Source organism: Heterodontus francisci, chromosome 44 (genome assembly GCF_036365525.1).
Source record: "Heterodontus francisci isolate sHetFra1 chromosome 44, sHetFra1.hap1, whole genome shotgun sequence".
Taxonomy (NCBI): Eukaryota; Metazoa; Chordata; class Chondrichthyes; order Heterodontiformes; family Heterodontidae; genus Heterodontus; species Heterodontus francisci.
The window spans coordinates 25488926-25505117 of NC_090414.1; the positions used below are offsets into that span (position 1 = coordinate 25488926).

The 16192-nt window shown below is 53.1% G+C and overlaps 1 protein-coding gene across 2 annotated transcripts in view; it reads left to right on the forward strand.

The window, feature by feature from the left end:
* sf3b2 (splicing factor 3b, subunit 2) overlaps window positions 1–16192 on the forward strand; it is a 39862-nt gene that overhangs the window by 7865 nt on the left and 15805 nt on the right. Inside the window, exons 4-13 of one of the 2 annotated variants that reach the window (XM_068021498.1) lie at window positions 1975–2196; window positions 2969–3031; window positions 3324–3438; window positions 4610–4749; window positions 5396–5501; window positions 6582–6667; window positions 9043–9234; window positions 10075–10224; window positions 11706–11786; window positions 13132–13359. In XM_068021498.1, the coding sequence (XP_067877599.1) occupies window positions 1975–2196; window positions 2969–3031; window positions 3324–3438; window positions 4610–4749; window positions 5396–5501; window positions 6582–6667; window positions 9043–9234; window positions 10075–10224; window positions 11706–11786; window positions 13132–13359 (1383 nt within the window). The remainder of the gene's footprint in view (window positions 1–1974; window positions 2197–2968; window positions 3032–3323; window positions 3439–4609; window positions 4750–5395; window positions 5502–6581; window positions 6668–9042; window positions 9235–10074; window positions 10225–11705; window positions 11787–13131; window positions 13360–16192) is intronic. The other variant, XM_068021499.1, reaches the window with a different exon arrangement.

The following is a 16192-nucleotide window of genomic DNA, read 5'->3' on the forward strand; positions in this document are numbered from 1 at the left end:
GTGTGACTGACTAATGGAAGTTGTGTGAGCCCCTGCATTGGGGAAAGAGGTCGTCAACTGCTGATCACTGCCTGTCAAACCCCATGACATGACAGAGAGAGAGAGCCTGCGTGAGCCTTTCAGAATGGTGAAGGAGGGGGGAAAGGCAATGTTCCAGGGTTTGTCTCACTGATCTGGGCAACTGGCCCCTGCATTGTTTACTATCGGAAAATTCAGCATGTCCGTCTCAGTCAGGTTGTGGCTGCAATAGACCCCAGCACCCTGATAGTGGGGGGAGTGTGGGGAATGAGCCTGGGTCCTGCTTCTGACCACTGTCCAGTGATGATTGTACAATATGTGAGGATTGGTGGTGAGGACAGGGTCAGGCTCCATTCTACCGACACCACAACAACCCCATCTCACCCATAGAATCTCTCAGCCCATTGTGCCTATAAAAAAATCTTTCTGAAAGATCTCTCCAATCGGTCCCACTCCCCCCCACCCCCCCCACCCCACCCCGCTCTTTCCCCCACAGCCCTGTAAATTTCTCCTTTTCAAGTATTTATCCAGTTCCCCTTTTGAAAGTTACTATTGAATCTGCTTCCACCGCCCTTTCAGGCAGCGCGTTCCAGATCACAACAACTCACTGTGTAAAAAAAATTCTCCTCATCTCCCCCTCTGGTTCTTTTACCAATTCTCTTCAATCTGTGTCTCTCTGGTTACCGACCCTCCTGCCACCGGAAACAGTTTCTCCTTATTTACTCCATCAAAACCCTTTATGAATTTCAACGTCTCGATTAAATCTCCCCCTTAACCTTCTCTGCTCTAAGGAGAACAATCCCAGCTTCTCCCAGTCTCTCCACATTAACTGAAGTCCCTCATCCCTGGGACTATTCCAGTAAATCTCCTCCGCACCCTCGCCAAGGCCTTGATATCCTTCTGAAAGTACGGGGCCTGGAATTGGACTCAATTCTCCAGCTGGGGCCTAACTTTGCTGGAACAAGTGAGCAGAGCCTGCATGCCCGTTGAGAAATTCAGAGGGAGAGTTACCCAAGACATTGGTTTCTGAACTCCTTGTGGGTGTCTACAGAGAGCAGCACTTGCATGGGTGCAAGGATCCTGCCGACTATGGATAGTGTGCGAGGCAGAGTGTCCTGATTGGGGGAAGGTTAGAGGACATCTCATTGGTGATGGGGGTCAGTGTAGAGACAGGAATGTGGTCCCTATCATTCAGAAACAGAGGTCAATCTGTTTGAATCTCCAACCCCAATCCCAACCTACACTAGTTCTTCAAACACCCTCTCCTGTTCCTGGCAGATTTCAAATGTAAAACCGCTAATGGTTTGACTGCAATCAAAGCAACCGCTTGAAGTGTAGAGCCCCAGGCCATAGAGTCATAGTCATAGAGAGATACAGCACTGAAACAGGCCCTTCGGCCCACCTAGGCTGTGCCGCCCCAGGCCATTCGGCTCTGAGCGAGTTAATGCTTGGGGAAGAACGTCTTAACTTGGCACGTGGTCTCCCTGAAGCTGCTGCGCACCGCAATACCTGGAGCATCACCATCAGTTGCTTCCTACCTCTTCTGTAATCTCCTGAGAGGGACAAATAGATGCCCCACAGGCAATAGCATTGAGAAATCTGGAAAACCTCTCTGTGACCCCACCTCTCACCCACGGAGATTGCCATGTCCCTGCGAGATACGTCTTGTAAATGTGAGATGCTGGCCTTCCTTTCCTAAAGACACCATCCGTTCATGGCTTGGAATGTTGCCCGTTCACTGCCGATCCTGTATAAATAGTCCGGAGTTGAGGAATCCCGGGGTCAGCAGTCAGTGATCACCTTGTTTAGACTGTTGTGCTCTGATATTCAGTTGTCACTTTCTGAGTGATATTTGGGTCAGTTTTTTTTTTGTGAAAGTAAATTTCTGCAGCACCTCCCCCCCCCCCCCCAGCCAGTCTATGTGCCCGTTTTAACTTGTCGTTTTCCGCTTGCCAGGTGCCTGGGATGCAGATGCCCCCACGTGCAATGGGAGTGCCGCGCATGCCCCCTCCTCCAGGAATGCAGATGGGCTTCCCCATGGGGGTTGCCCCGCCGGGGATGGGCCCGCGCCTACACATGCCGGCAGTGGACCCCTCTACCCTCTCCGAGGAGGAGCGTCTGAAGCTGGCACAGCAGCAGGCGGCCATTCTGATCCAGCAGGAGGAGCGGGCAAAGCAGGTAAAAGTTTTTCAGCCAGTGGGTGAGGGGAGGGGGGTTCGCAGGGTGGTTTGAGGTGGGACCTGGTACGTTTGGGTACCACGCTGATCAATAGGTCCTTACAGATTAGGAATAAAGCCAGCTCTGCTGTGCAGCACTGTCACTGGGCTTATCAGTAAAGGATCAGCACATAAGGAGGCTCTTCAGCCCATCAGATCTGGGCTGGCTCTTCAGCAGTCCACTGTAATGTTTCCCCGTCCTTTCATCCTTTTGCTGTTCAGATGTTTCTGTTCTTTTGTTCCCGTGTGCTTTCCCACACCAGAATTTACGATGTGGGAATCCCTTGTAAGACGGGAATTTATTTCCTAACGCTAGTTTTCCCCCCCCCCACCACCCCAGTTTTGAGTGAGCCACTGCAGTGTGTGTGAACGAAGGTGCCTTCACTGAGAGGGATATTGAGCTGTGCCAACGAAGGATGGGCCATGGTGCTCCTGAGTTAAAATGGGAGATCTGCCAGGGTTCACTATCCTGTGGGTACTGGGTGAGGCCAGGGACAGGGTTGGCTGTGACTCTCTCCCCAACAGGTCGTGGACCTACCCAACCTGGGTGATTAACCGCACAGGTCCAAATGGGCACAAAGGTTGGGGAGCAAAGGGCAGACACACGCTGCTTCTGGGTGAAGAACAGATCTGCAGTCAGAGGGTTTAACACTGAGCGCTGCTCCGTTTGATCACAGCACAGCATCCAGAGGCAGTGTTACATATGTGACCTGTTCTTCCTCCTCCTCCTTCAGGGCGGTGAGCGGATATTTGATGAACAGATAAAAGATCAGGAGCTCCTCGAGCAACAGAAAAGGGTAATGTTCTGGGAAGGGCTTGAAAGTTTGCTAGTCGTGTCCCCTTGTATGTCCTTCAGCTCTTTGGGAATAGAATGCTGCTGTGTGTGTGAGTGTGGGGGCGCGTGTGTGTGGGGGTGTGGGAGGATGTCCATCTCTCTCAGTAATGGGGGTGTTGGGGATGTGTCTGCCTTGAAACCACAGGTGGGAATGGGCTGTGGAGTCTGCTTCAGGGTTTACAGTTTCAAACCGATGACCCGTACAATCCCTTTATGCTGCTGCTCGCTTTAACCTGTCTCTGTTTCTCTCGCAGGCTGCAGCGTTACTGGAACACGAGCGTCAGCAGCAGGAAATGGTGCAGATGCAGCAGGGACCCCCGGGACCCCGACCCATGGAGATTGGGCCTCGGCCCACATTAGGACAGCGAGGTAACCTCAAAGCTGTGCACCGCTGTATGAGGAACTGCAGCCAGCAGGATCAGGGCACAGGCCCGTGTTGGAGCACGCGCCTCCTGTCTTACAATGTTGACCAGCTGAGTCGGAGAGCTGGACTGCCCCCCCACCACCCCCCGCACCCCCCTGGTGTGTTGGGAGTTCTCGCGCCCCCCCCCCCCCCCCCCCCCCCGTCCCCACTCCGCGTTAGAGTGAAATGTGGGTTCTTTCATTAAAGAACTGCTCAGCTGATTCTGCCCAAGCCTCAAGCAGGTCACTGCGGATGGCTGACATTAAATGTGTGGATAGGAAGGCCCTATTCCCCTTGTTTGAGGGGTCCTTAACCCGGGGGGGTGGGGGGGGGGGGGGGGGGGGTGCGTGGGGAGTGGGGGTGCATGGTTTAGGGTAACTGATAAGTTCAGAGGGGAAATATTTTCACCCGGAGGGTGTTGGGGGCCTGGAACTCACTGCCTGAAAGGGTGGTAGAGGCAGAAACCCTGAAGATTTAAAAAGTACTTGAATATGCACTTGAAGTGCCGGAACCTACAAGAGCTGGTAAATGGCATTCAGCTGTCAGCCGGCACAGACACGATGGGCCGAATGGCCCCCCCCCCCCCCCCCCCCCCCCCCCACCCCCTGCTGAGCTGTAGATTTCTATGATTCACTGGAATGACCCAGCATGCAAAAGGCCAATGGTAGTGGAGCCACCACGCAGTCAAAGGCGAGGAATTCGAGACCTGCTCTGGAAGCCCATACTCTGGGACAACACCCCATGTCGGCACTGAGGGAGGGGCTGCACTGAGGGAGCACCACACAACTGAGATCTCCGAGCTCCCCCAATTCCAACCTCTTGTCCATCCCCTGATTCCCATCGCTCCACCATTGGCGCCCATCAGCTGCCTGGGGCCCTAGGTTCTGGAATTCCCTCCCTAAACCTCTCCGCCTCTCTCTCCTTCAAAAGTCTGGTCAAGGAGGTAGGTTTTAGTCACCTGTTCCAGTCTCTTCTGACATGACTTGTTGTTTGACGACCCTGCTGTCGAAGGCTTTGGGACGTTTCATCAAAGACGCTTGATAAATGCAAGTTATTGTTCTGTGTGTTTGACCTTTTTTAACTTGACGTTTTTTTCTCTCTCTCTCCCTCACCCCACCCCCTTCTTTAACTCCGCAGCAGTTAATGGTCCTCCTGGGCCCATGCCCCTCTCAGCTGTGCGACCGGTAGTCTCAGGGCCTCCTGCTCCATTAACTGTGCCCAACCTGGGACCACGACTTCGAGGACCTCCCCCACCACCTGGTGAAGAGAACAGAGAGGTAACTGAGTTGCACCACGTTTACAGCACAAAGCAGGCCATTCGGCCCATCTGCTCCACATGAGTCTCCTCCCACCCCCCCTCCATCTCACTCGATCACCCTATCCTTCTATTCCTTTCTCCCTCGTGTGTTGATCCAGCTTCCCCTTAAATGTATCGATACTATTCACCTCAACCACTCCCCGTGGTAGTGAGTTCCACATTCTCCCCACTCTCTGGGGATAGAAGTTTCTCCTGAATTCCCCATTGGATTTATTAGTGACTGTCTTATATTGATGGCCCCTAGTTCTGGTCTCCCCCACAAGTGAAAACATCTCTTATCGACCTTATCGAGCCCCCTTCATCATTTTAATGACCATTATCTTGTGTGTATGTTGGGGGGTGGGGAGGGAAATCGCACACATAGACCCCTGTCCCCTCAGTGTGCATGTGTGTTTGTGTGAATCACAAACACAGACACACGCTGTGTTTTTGAGTGACCCTCGGTCAGGACTGTGGCTATAGAGTAAACAGTAATTGAGTGATGTGGGTATACATAATGCATCCAGCTCCCAAGGGAACACCAGCATTGATTGTCCTCTCAGGCCCCTGTGGCAGTGAGCAGACAGGATATGAAGTTGGATAATAAAAGGTTTCTTGTCCTGCAGATGGATGACGTGGGTCCCGGTCCAAGAATTCCCCAAGTTCTAGAGAAGATCCTTCAGCTCAAAGAGCAACGACAGGTGGAACTCACGGCAACAGCAGAGGTGTCTGGTATGTGGATGAGAGGCACGAGTGTAGAGGGAGCTTTCCTCTGTATTTAACCCCCGTACTGTACCTGTCCTGGGAGTGTTTGATGGGGACAGTGCAGAGGGAGCTTTACTCTGTATCTAACCCCCGTGCTGTCCCTGTCCTGGGAGTGTTTGATGGGGACAGTGTAGAGGGAGCTTTACTCTGTATCTAACCCCGTACTGTACCTGTCCTGGGAGTGTTTGATGGGGACAGTGTAGAGGGAGCTTTACTCTGTATCTAACCCCCGTACTGTACCTGTCCTGGGAGTGTTTGATGGGGACAGTGTAGAGGGAGCTTTACTCTGTATCTAACCCCGTGCTGTACCTGTCCTGGGAGTGTTTGATGGGGACAGTGTAGAGGGAGCTTTACTCTGTATCTCACCCCCGTACTGTACCTGTCCTGGGAGTGTTTGATGGGGACAGTGTAGAGGGAGCTTTACTCTGTATCTAACCCCGTGCTGTACCTGTCCTGGGAGTGTTTGATGGGGACAGTGTAGAGGGAGCTTTACTCTGTATCTAACCCCCGTGCTGTCCCTGTCCTGGGAGTGTTTGATGGGGACAGTGTAGAGGGAGCTTTACTCTGTATCTAACCCCGTGCTGTACCTGTCCTGGGAGTGTTTGATGGGGACAGTGTAGAGGGAGCTTTACTCTGTATCTAACCCCCGTACTGTACCTGTCCTGGGAGTGTTTGATGGGGACAGTGTAGAGGGAGCTTTACTCTGTATCTAACCCCCGTACTGTACCTGTCCTGGGAGTGTTTGATGGGGACAGTGTAGAGGGAGCTTTACTCTGTATCTAACCCCCGTACTGTACCTGTCCTGGGAGTGTTTGGGGACAGGGTGGAGGGGAATGAACTGCAGTGCATTTGCGATTCATGTTCTTGCTCTTTGTGTGGCGTTCTCATTGACACAGGTTGACAGGTTGTTGGTAAAGATTCCGGTTTAAATGGACAGGTCACACAGTGAAACTCAGCACTCCTGAGACAGTGGACCCTGGAGGTCAGGGCAGCTCCCCAGTCTCATTGTTGAATGCGAGTGTTCTGGTGTTGCTTCTGTTTCCACAGACGAGGTCGATGCAGCGATTGGAGCCACTCTGACCCCAGCTGATACTGAAGATGAAGAACTTGTGTCCTCGCTATCAAAGAAAGAGGTTTGTGACGGTGTAATGATGCCTCCTCTTCCCCCACTCTGACTAAATACAGCACTGATTGTTTTACTGTCCATCCCGCCAGTGGAATCTGTTTCCTCCTCTCTCTGTCCTCAGCCGTGTCTCCATCGGTAGCTCCCTCTGCATCAGTAGGTAATTGGGTCATGGAAACATAGAAAGCAGGAGCAGGCCATTCGGCCCTTCGAGCCTGCTCTGCCGTTCATTATGATCATGACGGATCATTCAACTCAGTAACCTGTTCCCACTTTCACCCCATATCCTTTGATCCCTTTTACCCCAAGAGCTATATCTAACTCCTTCTTCAAAACATACAATGTTTTGGCCTCAACTGCTTTCTGTGGTTACGAATTCCACAGGCTCACCACTCTGGGTGAAGAAATCTCTCCTCATCTCAGTCCTGAAAGGTTTACCCTGTATCCTTAGACTATGACCCCTAGTTCTGGACTCCCCCACCATCGGGAACATCCTTCCTGTATCTACCCTCTCAAGTCCTGTTAGAATTTTATAGGTTTCTATGAGATCCCCCCTCACACTTCTGAACTCCAGCGAATATAATCCTAATCGACTCAATCTCTCCTCATACGTCGGTCCCGCCATCCCAGGAATCAGTCTGGTAAACCTTCGCTGCACTCCCTCTATAGCAAGAACATCCTTCCTCAGATAAGGAGACCAAAACTGCACACGATATTCCAGGTGTGGCCTCACCAAGGCCTTGTATAATTGCAGCAAGACATCCCTGCTCCTGTACTCGAATCCTCTCGCTATGAAGGCCAACATACCATTTGCCTTTTTTACTGCCTGTTGCACCTGCATGCTTACCTTCAGCGACTGGTGTACAAGAACACCCAGGTCTTGTTGCATATTCCCCTCTCTGTTTATAGCCGTTCAGATAATCTGCCTTCCTGTTTTTGCTACCAAAGTAGATAACCTCACATTTATCCACATTATACTGCATCTGCCATGCATTAGCCCACTCACTCAACTTGTCCAAATCACCCTGAAACCTCTCTGCATCCTCCTCACAACTCACCCTCCCACCCAGTTTTGTGTCATCTGCAAATTTGGAGATATTGCGTTTAGTTCCCTCGTCTAAATCATTAATGTATATTGTGAATAGCTGGGGTCCTAGCACCGGTCCCTGCGGTACCCCACTAGTCACTGCCTGCCATTCGGAAAAAGACCCATTTATCCCTACTCTTTGTTTCTTGTCTGCCAACCAATTTTCTATCCATCGCAATACACTCCCCCAATCCCATGCACTTTAATTTTACACGCTAACCTCTTATGTGGGACTTTGTCGAAAGCCTTCTGAAAGTCCAAATAAACCACATCCACCGTCATGCCCCACTCCAGAGACTTCTGCTTGTAATCTAGGCCAACATTCCCAGTGCCACTTCTGAGGGAGCGCCGCACTGTCGGAGGGTCAGTACTGAGGGAGCGCCGCACTGTCGGAGGGTCAGTACTGAGGGAGCGCCGCACTGTCGGAGGGTCAGTACTGAGGGAGTGCCGCACTGTCGGAGGGTCAGTACTGAGGGAGTGCCGCACTGTCGGAGGGTCAGTACTGAGGGAGTGCCGCACTGTCGGAGGGTCAGTACTGAGGGAGTGCCGCACTGTCGGAGGGTCAGTACTGAGGGAGTGCCGCACTGTCGGAGGGTCAGTACTGAGGGAGTGCCGCACTGTCGGAGGGTCAGTACTGAGGGAGTGCCGCACTGTCGGAGGGTCAGTACTGAGGGAGCGCCGTACTGTCGGAGGGTCAGTACTGAGGGAGTGCCGCACTGTCGGAGGGTCAGTACTGAGGGAGTGCCGCACTGTCGGAGGGTCAGTACTGAGGGAGTGCCGCACTGTCGGAGGGTCAGTACTGAGGGAGTGCCGCACTGTCGGAGGGTCAGTACTGAGGGAGTGCCGCACTGTCGGAGGGTCAGTACTGAGGGAGTGCCGCACTGTCGGAGATGCCGTCTTTCAGATGAGACATTAAACCGAGGCCCCCGTCTGCCCTCTTGGGTGGGTGTGAAAGTTCCCACGGCCACTATTGGAAGAAGAGCAGGGGAGTTCTCCCCGGTGTCCTGGGGACAATATTTATCCCTCAACCAACATCAGTAAAAACAGAGGATCCGGGTCATTATCACATTGTTGTTTGTGGGATCTTGCTGTGTAAAAATTGGCTGCTGCGTTTCCTACATAACCATGGCAACACTTCAAAAAAAAACCTGTACTTTATTGTCTATGAGGCACTTTGGGATGTACTGAGGGGGTGAAAGGAGCTGGAGAGATTCAAGTCACTCTTTTTAACTCTACCCTCGAATTTATAGATACAAAAGTCAAACAAGGAGATAACCAATGTTGTTTAATTCCTTCAGAAAAACCGTAAACGCAGAAACAGAAAGAAGAAAAAGAAGTCTGGTCGGGCTGAGAATGGAGTCCAGAAGAAGGCCGAGAAGGTGGGAGTGACGGACACTGAATCGGAAGTGGAGGTGGAGTACGTGACTGAGGAGCCTGAAATCTTTGACACAAATTTCATCTACTTCAAGAGGATATTTGAGTCGTTCAGGGTAAGCACTGTCTGTGCTGGGTCTAGGTGGGAGGTCCTACATGGTACAGTGAGTGAAGGCAGTAGAGACAGACACGCACAGCAACACAGAGGGAGAGGCCCTGGCGGCATCCACAGCCTGTCCTGAGGTGGTGATAACCTGGGACTGCAGTTGGCCAAGACTCCTGCTCGTGGTGATGTTCCAGTCAGACTTGCAGAAATTGTGTGCAACAGCCAGCCCACAGATTGAAGACAGTCACTTAGCTATCGGGTGTTTTACTCTGCACCTAACCCCCGTACTGTACCTGTCCTGGGAGTGTTTGATGGGGACAGTGTAGAGGGAGCTTTACTCTGTATCTAACCCCCGTACTGTACCTGTCCTGGGAGTGTTTGATGGGGACAGTGTAGAGGGAGATTTACTCTGTATCTAACCCCCGTACTGTACCTGTCCTGGGAGTGTTTGATGGGGTCAGTGTAGAGGGAGCTTTACTCTGTATCTAACCCCCGTACTGTACCTGTCCTGGGAGTGTTTGATGGGGACAGTGTAGAGGGAGCTTTACTCTGTATCTAACCCCCGTACTGTACCTGTCCTGGGAGTGTTTGATGGGGACAGTGTAGAGGGAGCTTTACTCTGTATCTAACCCCCGTACTGTACCTGTCCTGGGAGTGTTTGATGGGGACAGTGCAGAGGGAGCTTTACTCTGTATCTAACCCCCGTACTGTACCTGTCCTGGGAGTGTTTGATGGGGACAGTGTAGAGGGAGATTTACTCTGTATCGAGGGAGTGTTTGACAAGCCATTGTCAATGTGCACCATTGTGTTTAAAGGTGACTGATGGTTTTTTGTTTTTTTTTTCTTCCAGCTGACGGATGATGTGAAGAAAGACAAAGACAAGGAGCCAGACAAGGCGGACAAGCTGGAGTCCACAGTGCTGCTGAAGAAAAAGGGGTTCGAGTTGGAGCCAAAAGGGAGCAGTGACGACGATGATGATCTGGACAGTGATGACGATGTGGTGAGTTTGACCTGGCTGTGTCTCTCAATTCACTGGATAAATCATTCACCCACTGCCGTCCCAGTTTCACAGCATCTAGGTTAATCCACCCAGTGCAGTACTGAGGGAGTGCTGCACTGTCGGAGGGTCAGTACTGAGCGAGTGTCGCACTGTCGGAGGGTCATTGCTGAGGGAGCTCCGCACTGTCGGAGGGTCAGTACTGAGGGAGCGCCGCGCTGCCGGAGGGTCAGTACTGAGGGAGCGCCGCACTGTCGGAGGGTCAGTACTGAGGGAGCTACGCACTGTCGGAGGGTCAGTACTGAGGGAGTGCCGCACTGTCGGAGGGTCAGTACTGAGGGAGTGCCGCGCTGTCGGAGGGTCAGTACTGAGGGAGTGCCGCACTGTCGGAGGGTCAGTACTGAGGGAGCGCTGCACTGTCGGAGGGTCAGTACTGAGGGAGCGCCACACTGCCGGAGGGTCAGTACTGAGGGAGTGCTGCACTTTCGGAGGGTCAGTACTGAGGGAGTGCTGCACTGTCGGGGGGTCAGTACTGAGGGAGTGCTGCGCTGTCGGAGGGTCAGTACTGAGGGAGTGCCGCAATGTTGAGGGTCAGTACTGAGGGAGTGCCGCACTGTCGGGGGGTCAGTACTGAGGGAGCACCGCACTGTCGGAGGGTCAGTACTGAGGGAGTGCTGCGCTGCCGGAGGGTCAGTACTGAGGGAGTGCTGCACTGCCGGAGGGTCAGTACTGAGGGAGTGCTGCACTGCCGGAGGGTCAGTACTGAGGGAGTGCTGCACTGCCGGAGGGTCAGTACTGAGGGAGTGCTGCTCTGCCGGAGGGTCAGTTCTGAGGGAGTGCCGCACTGTCGGAAGGCCAGTTCTGAGGGAGTGCCGTGCTGTCGGAGGGTCAGTACTGAGGGAGTGCCGCACTGTCGGAGGGTCAGTACTGAGGGAGTGCCGCGCTGTCGGAGGGTCAGTACTGAGGGAGTGCCGCACTGTCGGAGGGTCAGTACTGAGGGAGTGCCGCACTGTCGGAGGGTCAGTACTGAGGGAGTGCCGCACTGTCGGAGGGTCAGTACTGAGGGAGTGCCGCACTGTCGGAGGGTCAGTACTGAGGGAGTGCCGCACTGTCGGAGGGTCAGTACTGAGGGAGGGGCACATGGTCAGAGGAGTGGTATTTCGGATGAGACATTAAATTGAAGTCCTGCCTGCTGCCTCGTGGGCACAGAGCAACTCTCACTAAGTCCCCTGACACAGAGCAGAAAGGGCCCAGACTTTGTTCCTCGCCTGAGCTAAGTTAACCCATCTAACCCAGTGTTGTGCTGAGCCCCTCTGTGTAACTATGCTGTCAGAGTGGAGATACCTGCTGAATTGGCATCGCACTTGAAGAACCCTTATCCCAGCGAGAGGCAGCACTTGCACCCAGTGACAGGACAGAGTTTGGGTTGGGGAGGGAGAGATGATATGAAGGCCTTGTGTAACTGTGTTCTTCTTGTCTGTTAGGAAAGGAGGGATGACCTGCCGAAGCTGTCAAAGAAGAAACTGCGGAGACTGAACCGTCTGAGTGTTGCTGAGCTGAAGCAGGTGTGCTGACTGCATTGTTCAGGACTCTGTGTAGAGAGAGAGTATGTGAAGGGCAGAGCCATGGGAGTTACTGCAGGCTCCGTGTGTTCCTGCTCCGATGTGGACTGGTCAGCCGTGGGTTTGGTCTCGGTACCACAGTCGAAGAGAGAGTGTACCTCACCAGTCCGTCCTGTGGGTGGACAGCTCTGGTACACTGCCAGCTTACTTGCTGTGACAGCACGGGTTTGATAGAGTAAAGCCAGGAGTCTAAAGTAGAAGGGATGGGTCGTACTACAGATGGAAGCAGGAAGTTACAAAGGGACATAGACAGACTAACTGTGTGGACAGAACGGTGGCAGATGGAATTCACCCACATCCCCTTTGGATCCAAGAAAGGTTATTGATATATTGGGAAACGGGGCACTGTGGCGGAGAAAAGGGATTTAGGTGTCCATGTACACAAATCACTAAAAGCTCCGGGACAGGTACGAAAAGTAATCAAAAAGCTAATCTTTATCTCGAAAGGGCTGGAATACAAATAGGAGAAATTTATGCTTCACTTGTACAAAGCTCTGGACAGACCCCATCTGGAGTAACTGTCTTCAGGTCTGGTCACCGCACTTCAGGAAGGAGATATTGTCCTGGGAGAGGGTGCAGTGCAGATTCACCAGAATGATCCCGGAGATAAAAGGGTTAAATTCCGAGGACAGGTCTCACAGACTGGGCTTGTATTCCCTCGAGTGTAGAAGATTAAGGGGTTGATCTAATCGAGGGGTTTAAGATGATTAAAGGATTCGATCGGGTCGATAGAGAGAAACTATTTCCTCTGCTCGGGGTGGGTGGGGGGGGGGGGGGGGGGGAGTCCAGAACAAGGGGGCAGAACCTTCAAATTAGAGCCAGGGCCGTTCAGGGGTGATGTCAGGAAACACTTCTTCACACAAAGGGGAGTGGAAATCGGGAACTCTCTGCCCCCAGAAAGCTGCTGAGACCGGGGGTCAATTGGGAATTTCAAACGGGAGATGGATAGATTTCTGTTGGGTGAGGGGGATTAAGGGTTACAGAACCCAGGCGGGGAGATGGAGTTAACATTCAGATCAGAAGTGATCAGATTGAACAGTGGAACAGGCCTGAGGGGCTGAATGGCCTGGTGTTCCTAACACAATACACAGCAAGGATTTAAAGTAGACAAGTTGCTTCCAGCAGGTGGGACCCACCATTGTAACTGGAAGATTGGGTGGCTTTTGCCCCTTTCTCTTCAAGCTGCTTGCCGACGGGTGGTGCGACCCTGATGCGGCGGGCAGGGGGACACAGGGTAACTGTTCTGGTGCTGGTCACACTGACCCTTGTCCTGACCCTTGACCCACAGCTCGTCGCCAGACCGGACGTGGTGGAGATGCATGACGTCACAGCACATGACCCGAAGCTGCTGGTTCACCTGAAGGCCACCCGCAACTCTGTGCCCGTCCCCCGACACTGGTGCTTCAAGCGTAAGTACCTCCAGGGCAAGCGTGGCATTGAGAAGCCCCCCTTCGAGCTGCCAGAGTTTATCCGACGCACCGGGATACAGGAGATGCGGGAAGCACTGCAGGAGAAGGTAAACTCGTCAGGAACGCACTGTTTGGTGGTTGATTCAGTGGAGGCAGTAGGGCGAGCCCAGTGAGAATAGCGACATTGGGTGGAGGGGAGGGAGGATTGAGACGGGTCGGTTAATGTAGAGTTACACTCTCTATGGAAAGCTTGGGGTCCTTTGAAAGTGGAATGAGCTGAACGGGTGGCAGTGACGAGATAGCGAGCTGTGTGTCATGGATTCCACAAGGACGGCTCCCAATGTTGGGGTGACTTGGTCCCCGGAGGCCCCCGGGCCTTGGGCTGAGGTTGAAACCTGCTGTGTAGCCACCAGAGGTCCCTGCAGTTCTGTGTCGATGCTTTCCGATTGTGGCATCCACCAATAACTGACGCAGCAGCTTAAAGTAGATACAGGATACTGAATCATGGCACAGTGAGCTCCCCCAGTCAGCACTGAACACTTAAACCCATGGCACAGTGATCTCCCCCAGTCAGCACTGAACACTTAGAACCATGGCACAGTGAGCTCTCCCCCAGTCAGCACTGAACACTGAGAACCATGGCACAGTGAGCTCTCCCCCAGTCAGCACTGAACACTGAGAATCATGGCACAGTGAGCTCTCCCCCAGTCAGCACTGAACACTTAAACCCATGGCACAGTGAGCTCTCCCAATCAGCACTGAACACTTAAACCCATGGCACAGTGAGCTCCCCCCAGTCAGCACTGAACACTGAGAACCATTGGCACAGTGAGCTCTCCCCCAGTCAGCACTGAACACTGAGAACCATGGCACAGTGAGCTCTCCCCCAGTCAGCACTGAACACTGAGAATCATGGCACAGTGAGCTCTCCCCCAGTCAGCACTGAACACTTAAACCCATGGCACAGTGAGCTCCCCCCAGTCAGCACTGAACACTGAGAACCATTGGCACAGTGAGCTCTCCCCCAGTCAGCACTGAACACTGAGAACCATGGCACAGTGAGCTCTCCCCCAGTCAGCACTGAACACTGAGAACCATGGCACAGTGAGCTCCCCCAGTCAGCACTGAACACTTAAACCCATGGCACAGTGAGCTCTCCCAATCAGCACTGAACACTTAAACCCATGGCACAGTGAGCTCTCCCCAGTCAGCACTGAACACTGAGAACCATGGCACAGTGAGCTCTCCCAATCAGCACTGAACACTGAGAAACATGGCACAGTGAGCTCCCCCAATCAGCACTGAACACTGAGAACCATGGCACAGTGAGCTCTCCCAATCAGCACTGAACACTGAGAAACATGGCACAGTGAGCTCCCCCAGTCAGCACTGAACACTGAGAAACATGGCACAGTGAGCTCCCCCAGTCAGCACTGAACACTGAGAAACATGGCACAGTGAGCTCCCCCCAGTCAGCACTGAACACTGAGAAACATGGCACAGTGAGCTCTCCCAATCAGCACTGAACACTGAGAACCATGGCACAGTGAGCTCCCCCAGTCAGCACTGAACACTTAAACCCATGGCACAGTGAGCTCTCCCAATCAGCACTGAACACTTAAACCCATGGCACAGTGAGCTCTCCCCAGTCAGCACTGAACACTGAGAACCATGGCACAGTGAGCTCTCCCAATCAGCACTGAACACTGAGAAACATGGCACAGTGAGCTTCCCCAATCAGCACTGAACACTGAGAACCATGGCACAGTGAGCTCTCCCAATCAGCACTGAACACTGAGAAACATGGCACAGTGAGCTCCCCCAGTCAGCACTGAACACTGAGAAACATGGCACAGTGAGCTCCCCCAGTCAGCACTGAACACTGAGAACCATGGCACAGTGAGCTCCCCCCAGTCAGCACTGAACACTGAGAAACATGGCACAGTGAGCTCTCCCAATCAGCACTGAACACTGAGAACCATGGCACAGTGAGCTCCCCCAGTCAGCACTGAACACTTAAAACCATGGCACAGTGAGCTCTCCCAATCAGCACTGAACACTGAGAACCATGGCACAGTGAGCTCTCCCCCAGTCAGCACTGAACACTTAAACCCATGGCACAGTGAGCTCTCCCCAGTCAGCACTGAACACTTAAACCCATGGCACAGTGAGCTCTCCCCAGTCAGCACTGAACACTTAAACCCATGGCACAGTGAGCTCTCCCCAGTCAGCACTGAACACTGAGAACCATGGCACAGTGAGCTCTCCCAATCAGCACTGAACACTGAGAAACATGGCACAGTGAGCTCTCCCCAGTCAGCACTGAACACTTAAACCCATGGCACAGTGAGCTCTCCCCAGTCAACACTGAACACTTAAACCCATGGCACAGTGAGCTCTCCCCAGTCAGCACTGAACACTTAAACCCATGGCACAGTGAGCTCTCCCCAGTCAGCACTGAACACTGAGAACCATGGCACAGTGAGCTCTCCCAATCAGCACTGAACACTGAGAACCATGGCACAGTGAGCTCTCCCCCAGTCAGCACTGAACACTTAAACCCATGGCACAGTGAGCTCCCCCCAGTCAGCACTGAACACTGAGAACCATGGCACAGTGAGCTCCCCCCAGTCAGCACTGAACACTTAAACCCATGGCACAGTGAGCTCTCCCCCAGTCAGCACTGAACACTGAGAACCATGGCACAGTGAGCTCCCCCCAGTCAGCACTGAACACTGAGAACCATGGCACAGTGAGCTCCCCCCAGTCAGCACTGAACACTTAAAACCATGGCACAGTGAGCTCCCCCCAGTCAGCACTGAACACTTAGAACCATGGCACAGTGAGCTCTCCCCAGTCAGCACTGAACACTGAGAACCATGGCACAGTGAGCTCCCCCCAGTCAGCACTGAACACTGAGAACCATGGCACAGTGAGCTC